The sequence below is a fragment of the Ictalurus punctatus genome, chromosome 11 (assembly GCF_001660625.3).
Source record: "Ictalurus punctatus breed USDA103 chromosome 11, Coco_2.0, whole genome shotgun sequence".
In the NCBI taxonomy this organism is placed as follows: domain Eukaryota; kingdom Metazoa; phylum Chordata; class Actinopteri; order Siluriformes; family Ictaluridae; genus Ictalurus; species Ictalurus punctatus.
Genome location: NC_030426.2, coordinates 1,793,749 through 1,809,881, shown reverse-complemented (window position 1 = coordinate 1,809,881; position 16,133 = coordinate 1,793,749). Strand labels below are relative to the sequence as shown.

At 41.9% G+C, this 16,133-nt stretch overlaps 1 protein-coding gene across 1 annotated transcript; it reads right to left on the bottom strand.

Annotated features, from left to right (window-relative positions):
- Nucleotides 1-12,328: 12,328 nt before the first annotated feature.
- On the bottom strand, nt 12,329-13,276 carry LOC108271618 (odorant receptor 131-2-like). The gene has a single exon (XM_053683819.1). The coding sequence runs from the start codon at nt 13,274-13,276 to the stop codon at nt 12,329-12,331; it is 948 nt and encodes a 315-aa protein (XP_053539794.1).
- Nucleotides 13,277-16,133: the final 2,857 nt, after the last annotated feature.

Below are 16,133 nucleotides of genomic sequence, written 5' to 3'. Positions count from 1 at the left end.
CATTCCACCACACGAGATCCACACCAATGAGAATTCTCAGAAGTGATCCCAATACCCTGAGCTTAAGCTCCAGTATTTATACTGTATTTACACACTAGATAACCCATAGGTTTCCAGAAAAGGCCTATTTCACTTACCCATAGAATTGAAACCAGGGGTTTTAATTTACACATAAAATCAGAACCCAGGCATTCCCAACAACCCAGGAAACAAAAACCCAGAGTTTCTAGTTACCTAGGTTGTCAAAAACCAGGATTTTCATTTACCTAGGTAGTCAAAAACCAGGATTTTCATTTACCTAGGTAGTCAGAAACCAGGATTCTCAATTCCCTAGGTAAAAAAAATGACGTAAGCAAGACGACTAAACAACCGGGAGGGACCTTGGTCTTATCGTTATCAAGAGGGGGGGGGCAGCCACCCTTATAACTGGCTTTCTTCATGGTTCTCTAAAAATTAAGGCTTTCCTTGCGAGACGAGAATCTTCACCATCTGAATCATGAGTAAGTTATATTTTCCTTTTTTTCCTGTATTTCTCGTTTATAATTTATTTTCATATTTGCACTATATTTCTTAGTTTATATATATTTGTACTACTTGAAAAGCTGTTTACTGTACTTCCAACTTACAGTTCTACTGTCCTGCATATCCTACTATTCTGTTTTTTATAGAGTTTCTCTATTACTATAAGATATTATTAAAGTTATTCATGTGTGTGTATGAGAAAGAGAGAGTGTGTGCGTATGTTGTGTCTACTTGCCCGCCCTTGACTGTACGAGCATGTGTGTGTGTGTTTGTGTGTGTTTTAGCACTCCTCAGCTCGTACACTTCTTTCGACTATTTCGACTAATAACCCATAAAGATCTTTAAAGTGTTTTACCAATTTATCCACTTCTGACTAAAACCGCTTCTGTATGTCTAGGTGCCGGTGCCCGTCGTCAGTCCCTTCTCTCACCGTTACTGAACCTGGATCTGGATCTGGACCTCCCTTATGTTTATTTTATGACATTTTTTATCCACAACACCAGCTGCCAATCTACTATGAGACCCCGGGGCGCACAACACTAGCACGTCTCCCACCAGGTCTACAAAACCTCCTCAGCTCCTGTTCGGATCAGTGTTGCGTAGAAGTGGTTAATGTAAGGGACCCATTGGATTACGGGGACGACGGGCGCAGGGATTATGGCCTTGTTAGAGTAATCCTCCGACAGCTAGCGGGGGACGGCCATGGGGTGCGGCAGAACCAGTTCCTCCACAGATACCCGCTTAATTAAGGTAGTGTATGAGGCTTCACAGCCTCAGAGGGGGAAATGTTGTGGATAAAAAATGTCATAAAATAAACATAAGGGAGAAGAAGGAAAAACGGGCACCTAGACACATAGAAGCGGGATTAGGCGGACATTGACAGATTGGAATTACGAGCAATTTAAGAGCAGTACTAGTCAAAAAAAGTCAAAAAGAAGTGTACGAGCTGAGGAGTGCTAAAAACACACACACACACACACTCGTGCAGTCAAGGGCGGGCAAGTAGACACAACATACATAAACACACATGAATAACTTTAATAATATCTTATAGTAATAGAGAAACTCTATAAAAAACAGAATAGTAGGATATGCAGGACAGTAGAACTGTAATGATATTAATAAGTTGGAAGTACAGTAAACCGCTTTTCAAGTAGTATAAATATATATAAACTAAGAAATATAGTGCAAATATGAAAATAAATTATAAACGAGAAATACAGGAAAAAAAAGGAAAATATAACTTACTCATGATTCAGATGGTGAAGATTCTCGTCTCGCAAGGAAAGCCTTAATTTTTAGAGAACCATGAAGAAAGCCAGTTATAAGGGTGGCTGCCCCCCCCCTCGAGATAACGATAAGACCAAGGTCCCTCCCGGTTGTTTAGTTGTCTTGCTTACGTCATTTTTTTAACCTAGGGAATTGAGAATCCTGGTTTTTGATAACCTAGGTAAATGAGAATCCTGGTTTTTGACAACCTAGGTAAATGAGAATCCTGGTTTTTGACAACCTAGGTAACTAGAAACTCTGGGTTTTTGTTTCCTGGGTTGTTGGAAATGCCTTGGTTCTGATTTTATGTGTAAATTAAAACCCCTGGTTTCAATTCTATGGGTAAGTGAAATAGGCCTTTTCTGGAAACCTATGGGTTATCTAGTGTGTAAATACAGTATAAATACTGGAGCTTAAGCTCAGGATATGGGGATCACTTCTGAGAATTCTCATCGGTGTGGATCTCGTGTGGTGGAATGAAACAATAAAGCTGGACCCTTGCTTCTTCTCACTCACGGCTGGTGTATTTTTTCTATCTCCAACTGGTCTCAGAGGTAGATGTGAGTATTGGCTTCTAAGTTGAATTTTAAATGTTTTTGGGTAATAGGCTAAATTCGAACCAACAGCGGCTTCGCGCTCTATTACTCAGATTATGCAGTCCAGTGGTGCATTAACCTCGGATCCTGTAGAAATTAATTCAACTTTTAAAAGTTTTCACTCCTCTTTATACACAGCTGGAGCTGTGAATTGAATTGAATGAATTGATTTTCTCAATTCATTGCAATCTAAGAAATCACCAGGCCTGGACAGGTTTCCTTCCGAATTTTATAAGAAAATTCATGTTGCATTGGCCCCATTACTTCTGGCTGTATTCGAGGAATCCTTAGAACTAGGTACACTGCCACAAACATTGAGACACGCATCTATAACTCTATTGCTTAAAGATGGGAAGGACCCAACATTATGTAATTCGTACAGACCTATTAGCCTCCTCAATGTTGATGTCAAGATTTTAGCCAAACTTTTGGCCTCTCATTTAGAAGGGATTCTCCCTAGCATTATTTCAGAGGAGCAAACCGGATTTATAAAAGGACGACATTCCTTTTCTAATATTCATACTCTACTTAGTATTTTATATTCAAAACAAAACAGCGACTCCTCTGAAGTGGTCATCTCTTTTAATGCAGAAAAGGCGTTTGATAGGATAGAATGGAAATATCTTTTTATGGTGCTAAAGAGGTTCGGCTTTGGGGATGGACTGATATCATGGATCCATTTATTATATGTGGAACCGCAAGCTTCCATATATACCAACGATGCTAAATCTGACTATTTTACTTTGTCACGGGGTACGCGCCAGGGATGTCCTCTGTCTCCCTTACTTTATGCCATAGCATTTGAGCCTCTCTCGATAATGCTTAGAACTTTTACTGTATTTAAGGGTATAATTCGCAAAGGAATTTAATATAGACTAGCCCTATATGTTGAAGACTTACTACTTTATGTTACAGATCCAATTGCATCTATTCCAGAGATTATACGCATATTAAATGACTTTGGGAACTTTTCCGGGTATAAACTGAACCTACAAAAGAGTGAATGCTTCCCCATAAACCAATCTGGCCAAAAAATAAAACAGACTGAAATACCTTTTCACTTGGAGGATTCAAAATTCAAATATCTCGGAGTTAAGGTCACCCGTTACTATTCTGCATAAATGGCAGCGAATTTTACACCCTTAATTTTATACATGAAGTCAGCCTTTCAAAGATGGTTAGCTCTACCACTGTCCCCTCTTGGTAGAATAAACACGGTAAAAATGAACATTCTTCCAAAATTCCTCTACCTTTTCCAGTCCATCCCTTTGTTTTTACCCAAATCTTTCTTCAAGAATATAGGCCAATTAATCTCCTCTTTTATATAGGCAGGAACAACTCCCAAGGTTTCCAAATTTTCACTTCAAAAGAGATAAGTGGTGGCCTCTCCTTGCCCAATTTCATGTATTATTATTGGGCGGCTAATATTCAGAAACTGGTGCTCTGGGTGCAGGCCCCCTCTCTTCCATGGTGCCACTTAGAAGCAAAGTCTTGTATTTCAACCTCCCTCCCTGCTATGGTGTTCTCCTCCTCTCTTTTTGAACCTCGAACTGTATCATTCAAGTGAGCCTACCATCCGAACAGTAACCTTCCGGAAGTGGAAGTCTATCAATCACACAGCTTTCTCCAATTGCTTAGGATGGTTTCCATCGTCCTTCGTCCATTTGGGTTCACTGGTGCTTCTTTCACTCATTTCTTACTGCTTAATTCTGAGGCTCTCACAAGGGAGGTATCCAGCATGAAATCTACCACTTGCTTGCTGGATCCAATTCCTACGAATTTATTCAAATTGTGCTTCGCTGTTTGGTGCCCTACTATCTTCAGCATTATAAATGAATCACTGGAGACTGGTGTCGTTCCAGCAGTACTAAAGACTGCTGCTGTTACACCTGTACCAAAGAGAGAAAATGTTTCTGTGGATGATTTTAACAATTTTCGTCCCATCTCAAATCTTCCATTTTTGGCAAAAATACTTGAACGTGTTGTTGCCTCTCAACTCTGTACTCATCTTACAACCAATAACCTCTTTGAACCCCTTCAGTCAGGTTTTCGTAAATTTCACAGCACTGAAACGGTCAAAGTCACCAATGACTTGTTGATGGCCTCTGACTCTGGAGCTACCTCACTTCTTATTCTTCTTGACCTTAGAGCCGCCTTCGATACTGTGGATCATGGTCTTTTACTTACCCGCCTTGAAAGTGTTTTTGGTGTGTCCGGGACAGTTTTAAACTGGTTTAAATCCTATTTTACTGAGCGTTCCCAGTTTATTAATATGTGTGGCTTTAGGTCTGTCACTTGCTCGGTGCTCACTGGTGTTCCTCAGGGTTCAGTTCTAGGCCCTCTACTCTTCAATATTTATCTATCTCCACTTGGGCATCTACTGCGATCGCTTGGCCTCCATTATCACTTTTATGCCGACGATACCCAAATCTACATTCACTCTAAATCTGGTGAAAACATTGATGCTTGTTATCTTTCTGACTGTATTTCTGAGATAAAAACATGGATGAACAATAACTTTCTGTGCCTGAACGGCGGGAAAACTGAGGTTATGCTTATAGGTTCCTGTGATCAAATTCGCAAAGCGGCTCCACTGTCTTTGTCACTGACCCAAAGTAAGATGGGGAACCTTGGTGTAATTTTTGACCCCAGTCTCACTTTTGATTTTTTTGTTCAGGGCACTGTGAAGGCATCCTTTTTTCACCTCAGAAATATAGCCAGACTACGCCCAATGCTAAACTTATCTGTCGCTGAAAAGTTGATTAATTCATTTGTTGTCACATGGCTGGATTGCTGTAATGCCGTTTTAGCCGGAGTTTCTAAAACCGCAATAAACAAACTGCAATATGTTCAGAACTCTGCTGCCCGGATCCTGATGGGAACCAGGAAATGTGACCATATTTCTCCTGTTTTGAAGTCCTTACACTGGCTCCCGGTCAGGTTCCGTGTTGATTTCAAGATCATGATGTTGACATACAAGGCATTACATAGATTGGCTCCGCAATACTTATCTGGCTTTTTTAATCGCTTACACCCCAAATCGCAGACTGCGCTACTCACAGTGTAATCTGTTAACTGTTCCACAAACACACCTAAAATCTATGGGTGACAGGGCTTTTTCTGTCTATGCTCCTTCACTTTGGAACTCTCTTCCTCCTGAACTCAGAGAAGCTCAGACTTTTGGCACTTTTAAAGCTCTTCTCAAGACACACTTTTTTAAACTTGCATTCGACTGCTGAGGTCTTTTTAGATTGTTTTATAATTATTTTTATTATTAATGTTGTTGTTTTTGTTCTTATTAACTTTTATTTGTTTTATTTTTCTGTGGACTGTGATTTTATGTACAGCGCTTTGAGAAGCTGCTTTAAAGGCACTTTATAAAATAAAGTTTATTATTATTATTATTATTATTATTATTATTATTATTATACCCCTTTCACAATACACGGATAATCCAATAGTATGTACCTCTCTAAAAATGTTAAATTTCGCCGTTATTTTAAATCCATCTCTGCCTCAACCATGGTGCCAATATGTAATAACCACCCCCCCACCCCCCCCCTCCTGTATAGATTCCACATTCTGTTTGTGGGAAAAGAAGGGTCTGAAATGCTTTGAGGATCTTTCATTAATTATGTGTTTGCAAACTTTTCTGAATTATCCTCATCATTCAGCCTGCCTCCGTCTCACCTATTCCGTTTCTTTCAAATTAGGCATTGTGTCTCCTCCCTATTCGCTGGTTTTCCCTCCTTACCTACAAAGTCTGCATGGGAAGAGGTGTTCAAGCTGAATCCTCATAAAGGTTGTATTATTTCACAGATATATGGAACAATCTGGTCACAGGACGATTCTTACAATATCAAAACCATTAGTGCTTGGGAGGAGGAATTGGGCCTGGAGCTTGAGGATGATTACTGGGCACAGCATTAGATAATATGTACCACCACGTCCTGTGCTAGACTTAGTTTCATACAATTTAAGGTGGTCCACAGAGCTCACCTCTCTAGGAGTAAACTGTCTAAAATATATCCCAATGTTCCTGACATGTGTGAAAAATGCAAACTTTTGCCCTGTAACCTCAGTCATATGTTTGCACTCTGTCCCAAACTGCAGAACTTTTGGAATTCTTTCTTCAAAACTATGTCCGACGTTCTTAAAATCAAATTGGATGTCTGTCCTTTAATTACCATCTTTGGTGTTCCATCTCAGCATCAGCCTCTGAACCTTAAACAAGCTAGTGTTGTGGCTTTTGCATCGTTACCTGCTCGGCGCAGAATATTGCTGTCTTGGACCTCTCCATAACACCCCTCTAAATCAGTCTGGCTTAAAAATTTAATTTTCTTTTTAAGACTTAAGTATAACATCAGAGGCAGGGGTGACTCATTCTTGGGAAAATGGAAACAATTTATTACCTACGTCAATGATGTATGCAAGCTGGAGGTGGATTGCGGAGAGGTAGATGGTAAATATTAATCATCTTTCCCTTTTTTTTATTTTTTATTTTTTTATTTTATTTTTTTATTTATTTATATTTTTTATTTTTTTATTTTGTTTGTTTCTCTGGGTGTTTGTTATTGTTTTTTGTTTCCCCGTTTCTTTTGGTTTTGGCTGTGATTGCTTTGTTGGATCTGTTGGGTGGGGTGTTATAAGATGTAAAATGCAAATTCCCAATAAAAATTCTATGATCAAAACATTGGTGGTGCTGAAGCAGAGCTGCCACTTCAGCACCATAACAGCAGTCACGGGAGGAGCGCTCTTTCCTTTTTGTGTGCCAGTCGCCAGCCTGTCGCCACAGTCACCTTTGTCTCTCACTTGAGTAGTATGGTAACCTAGGAACTGTGCCTTGATCAGCCCCAGGTGGCACTTTTTGGAGATGGCTGTCAGTCCGGCCTTCCGGGGCTCCTTCAGGACCTCCCCTAAGTGGAATAGGTGATCTGACCAAGTGGAGGAGTGGATGACCACATCGTCCAGGTAGGTGGCTGTGAATTTACGATGGGGTCACAGGACAATGTCCATCAGCTGCTGGAATGTTGCAGGCGCTCCGTGTATCCCGAAGGGGATAACCCGGTACAGCCAGTGGCTGTTTGCCATGCTGAAGGATGCCTTCGGTCTTGCATCTGGGGCCAGTGCTCCTTGCCAGTAACCTTTTGTCAGGTCCAAGGTGGATATGAACTGGGCCCTCCCCAATAGCTCCACTAGGTCATGCACTCGGGGGAGGGGATAGCTGTCAAACTCTGAGACCTGGTTCAGCTTCAAGAAGTCATTGCAGAAGTGCATACTTCCGTCAGGCTTCGGAATGACCACGACGAGGCTGGACCAGGGGCTCTTAGATTCCTCTATGATGTTGTTCCTCAGCATACAGTCGACTTCCTGATCGATAGCCTTATGGTGGGCCTCCAGGACCCGATAGGGCCGCTGTCTTACCACTACTCCCGGACTGGTCTTGATCTCATGGTGGACCAGCTGTGTCATTCCTGGGGAGGTATAAAAGACATTGGTGAACTGGCCCACCAACTCCTTTAACTCCTGTCTTTGTGTGGGGGTGAGGTCTTCCCCTTGCTGGACCAAGGCGCCCTCGTTGTGAACACAAGCAATATGGGTGCCGGCTCCACCCACTTATTCATCGGGTTTACGTGATATGTTTTTGTCTCCGCTTGACTACTGGGCTGCTGCAGGTGATAGTTCACGGCGCCCTTCCTCTCGAGGACTGTATATGGGCCTTGCCACCAGGCTAGGAACTTACAGGAGCTGTTTGGCACTAGTAGGAGTACCCGATCGCCAGGTGGGAACTCTCATGGTTGCGCTGTACAGTTATACACTCTTTACTGTTCCTCCTGGGTGGCTCTAATGAGTTCCTGGATGATCGGGGCCACTCGGTCGATCTTATCCTGCATCTTCTGTATGTAGTCAATGACCAAGCAGAACGGGGAGGGCTGTTCTTCCCATGCTTCCCATGCCACGTTCAGTAGTCCTCAAGGTTGCCATCCAAAGAGGAGCTCGAAGGGTGTAAAGCCCGTGGATGCTTGGGGGCAATCCCAGACAGCGAACGCAGGACGTAGGGCAGGAGGAGTTTCCAGTTCCTCCTTCCTCGTCTACCACCTGGCGCAGCATTCACTTCAGGGCTTGGTTAAACCGTTCGACAAGCCCATCAGCTTGTGGGTGGTAGACAGACGCTTTCAGGTGTTTTACCTGCAAAAGCCGACACAGATCAGACTTTAGTTTTGACACAAAAGGCGTACCTTGGTCTGTCAGTATGTCTTTCGGGATCCCCACATGGCTGAACAGGACGACCAGCTCTTTAGCAATTATGCAGGAGGTGGCTTTACATAGCGGAACCATCTCAGGGTGCCTGGTGGCGTAGTCCACGATGACCAGTATGCATTCATGACCCTGGGCGGATTTTGGAAGTGGCCTAACGAGGTCCATGCCGATCATCTCAAAGGGAATGCCTATGATGGGAAGCGAGATAAGGGGCGCCGGCGGGGGCTTCCTCCGGGCCGTACATTGGCACTGGGGGCATTGTTGACAGAAGCCCCGGAACTCTGCATCCATCCCTGGCCAGACAAAGCAGTCCTTCAGCTTTTCTAGGGTGTTTCCAGCCCCCAGGTAGCCCCCGAGCTGATGGGCATGGGCCAGGTGCATTGTGTTTGGGTTCTTGTCTTGGGGACTACCAAAAGGTCCATGATTTCCCCTCTGCGGCTTGTCCGGTGGTAAAGCAGGCCTCCCCTGACTAGAGAGTAGGCAGAGGGGAGTTTCTGGTCCAGACTCTGGTTGACCCCTTCGATCCGATGCACCTGGGCCCAGCAATGCTTCAGGCGGTCCTCCTCCTTCTGCTTCCACCCGAAGTTCCCCTGCCAGTTCACCTTTTGGAACACAAATGACATAGGATTAGGATGTGTGTGCGGCTCACCTTCTGCCATGGCATCCTCCTCGCCTTGAGCCATGTAGGCCTACTCGTGCTTCCTTCGCTCCCTGGGGTGCTTTTGTCGGGTCCAGAGTATGGAGGGCACACCCTTCCAGCCAGGGTTTCTGGGCCTTCTTTGGCGCCCCCCGGCCCAGCTATACTGGCTTTACCGGCATGGGCTCATCACTGGGTGTTCCGTAGGTGGGGTGGCTTCGGGTGGCTTTCCCTCCTCGGCGTAGCACTGGCGTTCAGAATCTCCCTCTTTACTTCCCCATAGTCTGCTGCTTCCTCCGGAGAGAGGGTGTAATACGCCGCGCATGCTTCAACGGAGAGCAGCGGGCCGAGGATGCATGGCCACTCTTTGGTGCCCCAGTCTTCTCGGTGGGCGACCCTTTCAAAGGTCTCTAGGTAGGCCTCAATGTTGTCCTCCAGGGTCAGGTGGGGAAGAAGGTGCCAGGATTCTCGGCCGGGGTCAGAGAGAGGTGTGGTAGCCACAGGGGTCGTTGTTTTCCAGACAAGAACCTCCCGGGTTTTGACCTGCAGGCTTTGGGCAAGCTGCAGCGTTACAGACTGTTGCTGGGGACTGGTCTCCATTAGGTGCTGCATTTTTTTTTCCAATGTGGTTGTTGTGTTTTTTTTTTTTCTTAAGTGGGTGGGTCTATGCTCATGCCTGCATCCTCCACCAGTGTAGCGGGCATAGACAGCGGTAGGCGGAGCACAGGCACACAAGAGGCTGTTTCTGTGGCAAACATGCAGAGTTTATTTAAATTCTGTGAGGGTGTGGGGTGCAAAGGAGCTGCAGTGGGGTGTAAAGGATGTGCAAGTGCTCGGGCACCGGTGTCATTCACGGGGCTGCCTGGACCGTGCTGGGAGCTTTTTGAGTGGCTGTTCTGCAGTCAGACAGTACTGCGGGAGCAGCCAGGGTGCGAAATCCATCATTTTCTCCGAATCCTCTACAAGAAACATAAAACAAATTATCATGCATATCTTGGGGGCCCTCTCTCCCTTTGCTAGCAGAGGATGGCCCTTTTATACTCTCCCATCGGCTGCTGGATGGTGGAGAGCAGCCGCGCTGATCATCAGCTGCCAGCCTTGTGTGTGTCGGCAGCCCCGCCCTGCAGCCACGTGCTCTCCGGCTGTCAAAAACATTGGTGGTGCTGAAGCGGAGCTGTCACTTCAGCACCATAGCGGCAGTCGCTGGAGGAGTGCTCTTTCCCTTTTGTGCACCAGCCTCCGACCTGTTGCCACGCAGAGATACACTCTGGTAACGAGCCCAGAAACCAGGTGTCAGTACTAAGGAGTGCTAGAACACCCAACACACACCAGCTATTGCTGGAGAGGAGTGGAGAGTGATAGCCCATCTTGATTTGGCAATTTTATTCCACTCATCCTTGCAAAATTGCTCAAGATCTATCAAATTGTGAGGGGATCATCTGCGCACAGCTCTCTTCAAGTCATTCCACAGGTTTTCAATAAGATTAAGATACTTTAGATCTGGGCTCTGTGGGCCATTTTACAATGTTGATATCCTTCTTCTAAAGCCGTCCCATTGTTGACTTGGCTTTGGGTTCTTGTCATGCTGGAAGGTGAAAACTGTCTTCATCTTCAGCTGTCTGACAGAGGCCTGCAGGTTTTGTGCCAGAATATATTGTCCTGTTTTTGTACCAAACATATATTTTAGAATTATGGTGGTACTGCTTGAAGTACCATGGAAATGGTTTTGGACCTCAATTCCACATGGACATTCTCGCTGTAATTGCTGGGACTACTGTTACTACTATGGCCTTGGGGTTGCTCAATAGGGATAAATTCACATACTTAAAACCTGTATCCTGTCTTTATATGTTTCTGTAAAGCTGCATTGAGACAATGTCCATTGTTAAAAGCGTATACAAATGATTGGAGGCGAGACCAATCAAACAGGCTTTACAGAAAAAGACACGGAAATACTTGTGGCTGACAGCTGTCAATTCTGCCAAATGCCATACACAGGCAGTGTGAGGAAAAACAGATACATGCTGATTTTTGTGTTTATTTTATACCAGTAAATGGGTTAAAACTGAAACAGTAACATCATCTGATGCTGATCAGGAAAAAAAGGTGTGTAAATGTGTACATGAATTGCAGTTTACTTGAACATGATATGAGCAGAGCATAAGGAAAGATAATGTACTTTGCATGGCACTTTAGGAGCTATCTATAACTTAGTTGTGCCTCCCCTGGCTAGGAACAAATTAGTCTAGTTAGAAAAGTTTTAGATTTGATCAGTCTGGTAGACCTGCAAGCAGTGACAACACCTGAGGCAAGTTTTATGATAAATCCAACATGATAAAATTACTTTAATTACAAAAATGTTAAATATTGTAATGATTTTAATTTTGTTATGGTGACCGAAATGATTGAATGTAAATGCTACAATATTTTCATTATTTTAGTGTGTGAATTATAAATGTGTAATTTTAATGGTGTATATATTTTATATGCTTATTGATAAATAAAATGTCAAAATATAATGAAATATGCTGTATTTTAGTATTTTGTAATTGTTAATAACAGATTAGGACAATTTTATAATACTGGGGCAGTTTAGAGATCCATCCGCGTTAGATATAAACTCCGGGTCACTAATGAGCCGAATATGTAATCATGATTGGCGAAACATGTATGCATTTAAGGGTTAAAGTGCAAGCAAAATAAGAATTACACATACTTGAAAATCAGATACATTAATTATTTATAATGTATGCCATTATGCCAAGCAAGCATTATTCTCCCAAATACCTGTGGACAAATAGAAATAAATTAAATATATTCCTTCTAGCCAAACGATATAGATACTTCTGTGAGATGCTGGTCCGCCCCACTTTTCATGTTTATATCCATGTACTGCATTTATCTTTTCTTTACTTTTTCTTTTCTATGTTATTGACATATGCAAATGTAACACCTTGTAACAAAAGAATTTGCCTTAATTCTGGGTTTTTTCCCATGTTTTCTTTTCTTTCCATGTTGAAGATTTTAAGGAACAAACAAGATATTATTTTATGACTATGTTTTTGTCAGATTCTACTTTTAAAATTAATACTCTGAATGAGAAATTTCTATTCAAATGTTTGACAAATGTCTGATCTCGCATACCATAAATTAGAGGACTGAGCAGGCGTGGCACAATGTTTGTTATCAAGTATGCATAAAAACTGATCTTTCTCCATTGAGTAGGCAAAATACGAACAAAAACAAAGTCTAGCACAGGAGGGGTAAAGGACAACATACAGAGCAATTGCTGTACTCCATGCAAAAGGATTGTTCTCTTGGCTTTTTTAGTAGATTCCTTGTCACTTGACATCTTTCTGGCTGCAATCAGCACCCTACAATAAGTGTAGACAAGAACGATCCACACAAAGGACATGTAAATTACCTCCGTAGCTTGCTTTCTCTGATCATGATAAACAGTGTTGTACAGAAATGATGAAGAGCAGACAGTTACAGTGTTATAAATGAACAAAGGAAATATGATGGCAGAAATAACAAAGTCCGTCAGTGGAGGAATAAGTCCAACTCCCCATATCAAAACATTAAGAATAAAAGTTCTATGTAATGTACAGATCTGAGAATGATGCAAAGGTTTACAGATGGCAATATAACGCTCAATTGCCATAGCAGCCAAGATTAGTGGTGTGTTCTTCTGAGTGGCTGAAGCTATGATTACTAATACAAAACAGAATGAAATGCGTACATTGTTCCATGTATATGCCAATACAAGGAGAGTCACAGAGACACCAACCATAATCATGTCATTGATAACCAAATGTATGTATAAAACATATCTTGGATTGTTATAGAAAACTGAGCTTTTGAAGAAGGTGAAAACAAGTGATCCATTGATACAAATTATGGTAAAGCCAAGAAGAACGCTTACTAATATTTTGCTGAAAAATTCCTCAAAGCGTTCCGTACTGCTGGTGCCATTCGCTGAGAAGTTCATTTTCTGAAAACACTTCAGAACCTTTTAATCACTGTGAAGACCTTAAAGATAATGAAGTAACTTAACAAGATGCTGTTTACTCATCCACAAAATTAAAACCAACACTGGTTCATCAATGTACAGTTATGGATAGGTTTAAAGACTACAAGATAGATTACTTTGCCTGTGCAAGATGTATTTAAGCTAGCTGGTTGTAAACGTTCACTGAGAAACAGAAGTTTATATAGTTTAAGTGAGTGTTAAATAGGGATCCGTGGGGTGGAATTTCCCAAGTCACTATACTGAATGGAAAGCTGTCCCTATGGACAATGTTAGCTTTTACACCTGATTCATCTTAAAATATTTTAGGACACACACACACACACACACACACACACACACACACACACACACACACACACACACACACAGTATGTACACTCATTGACCACTTTAATAGGAATACTTGTAACCTTGCATGTTCATATTTTGTATATTGAATATATTTTGAATAAGTAAGGGAGTAACTGCAGTATACTTCAGTAGTAACAGTAGGGTGCAGTAAAGTTCAGGTAGTACATGAAGTTTCCAGAGGAACAGGATATTTCATTGATGCGAACTTCAGTGATGTAGATGGCAGATGGCAGCAATGCAGAAAAAAGCACAGTGTTTATGTTGGAGACCAGACTGTCAGAACAGAGCATGTGTTTATATCTTCAGTGAACGGAGGCGAGACCAATCAGATAGGGTTTACAGGAAAATACATGGAAATACTTGTGGCTGAATTTATAGCTGTAGCTATAAATTCTGACTGTTACTATGTAGAAGTGGCCGCTAGCTGGCAGATCAGTGTTCAGCTGTTGGTGAGAACCATAAAGGAGCTCTTCTATTTGTCACGTATCGGGAAACTCTGGACTCCACTCCCCATCAGCCACTGCACTGCTCTAGTTGTCACATGACCACCTGCATCTGATTCATTTTTTGGTTAATGAGCACTCATGTGTATATATAGTCCTGGTCTGCACTATGTGCTTGTCTTTCGTTGTCTTAGACCCCTGTGTTCCATGTTTCTTGATCTTGTTAGTTTATGTTTAGTTTTGCCACAGTATTATGTCAAGTAGTCTTAGATTCATGTTGTTTATGTCTCAGTGTTTTGTTTCATGCCACAGTAGTTTTCCAAGTTGTGTTCGTGTCTTTCTTTGATATTACGTTTACGTCAATAAAAGTCATTATCTGCACCTGCTTCTGGCTCAACCTTGAATTGTGACACTATCCATCAGGGTGGGACAGCCAGGGAAGCTGTCAGAGGCTCAGGAAAGGTTTGGGCCCAGTTATGTTAAGTAGCACTATCATGCAAAATAAAAACATCTGAAAAAATGTCAATTTGATTAAACTATGATGGTCAAAAATGTAGGCCTATACATTGTTTAAAACTCATGAATATTGTGACTCAATTAATATAAATAATATGATTAATATAAATTATTATTTTGTAAAATTATTTTTAATTTTACACACATTTCCTTATATGAAGGGGATCTCGTGCTATTCAATACTTTCATTCATGCAAGTTTGCTAAGAGATCACATAGATCAGGTGCACGAAACAGAAATGAAAAAAGAAAATAGAAGAACTGGTTAACTCGTGAGTGTATGGCTAAAGTTATTAAAGCATTATTGAATTTGGCAATAGAAGGAGTTAAAGTTTGATTATGCATTAGTCATTTACATTTTGTGGGGTTTGTATATTTTTGTACATGGGTATGTGTTTTCGTGGGGGCCATTTTAATGAAAAGGGGTTGTTCTGGGCCCAGGCAAAATGCATGATGCAAATAGATAAACCAAATGCAAACAGGAAGTTTGCAAATGCACACTTGAATGCAGGTCAAGAGATGCATTCTTTCATTAAATGCTTTTCAGTGCATGCTGTGGCTCTCATCAGAGTGGAACAAAAAGAATATGAAGCTCATTTTCAATTTACAGAAAGTTACTTTATTGCACCTCATATTCTGTGTGGTGAGTTTGAGTGATTCTCATGCTCAGCACAGAGTACTTGGAGTAGTATCACAATTTCATAAGTAATATAGTGCCTGAAAAAAAAATCTTTTAATTTTTGAAAACAACATTTGAAATGAGTTCAGACAAAGTTCTACCAGCTAATTTACTGTGCATCCGGAAAGTATTCACAGCGCTTCACTTTTCCCACATTTTGTTATGTTACAACCTTATTCCAAAATGGATTAAATTCATTATTTTCCTCAAAATTCTACAAACAATACCCCATAATGACAACATGAAAGAAGTTTGTTTGAAATCTTTGCAAATTTATTAAAAATAGAAAAGAAAAAAAAAGCACATGTATTCACAGCCTTTGCTCAATACTTTGTTGAAACACCTTTGGCACCAATTACAGCCTCAAGTGTTTTTGAGTATGATGCTACAAGCTTGGCACACCAATTTTTGGTCAGTTTCTCCCATTCTTCTTTGCAGGACCTCTCAAGCTCCATCAGGTTGGATGGGGAGCGTTGGTGCACAGCCAATTTTAGGTCTCTCCAGAGATGTTCAATTGGGTTCAAGTCTGGGCTCTTGCTGGGCCACTCAAGGACATTCATAGAGTTGTCCTGTAGCCACTCCTTTGTTATCTTGGCTGTGTGCTTAGGGTCATTGTACCGATGGAAGATGAACTCTGGAGCAGGTTTTCATCAAGGACTTCTCTGTACATTGCTGCATTCATCTTTCCTTCGATCCTGACTAGTCTCCCAGTTCCTGCCACTGAAAAACATCCCCACATCATGATGCTGCCACCACCATGCTTCACTGTAGGGATGGTATTTGCCAGGTGATCAATGGTGCCTGGTTTCCTCCAGACATTACGCTTG

Bases quoted from the DNA above. Each gene is read 5' to 3' on its own strand.
- LOC108271618 (XM_053683819.1), bottom strand. From the start codon at position 13,276: ATGAACTTCTCAGCGAATGGCACCAGCAGTACGGAACGCTTTGAGGAA.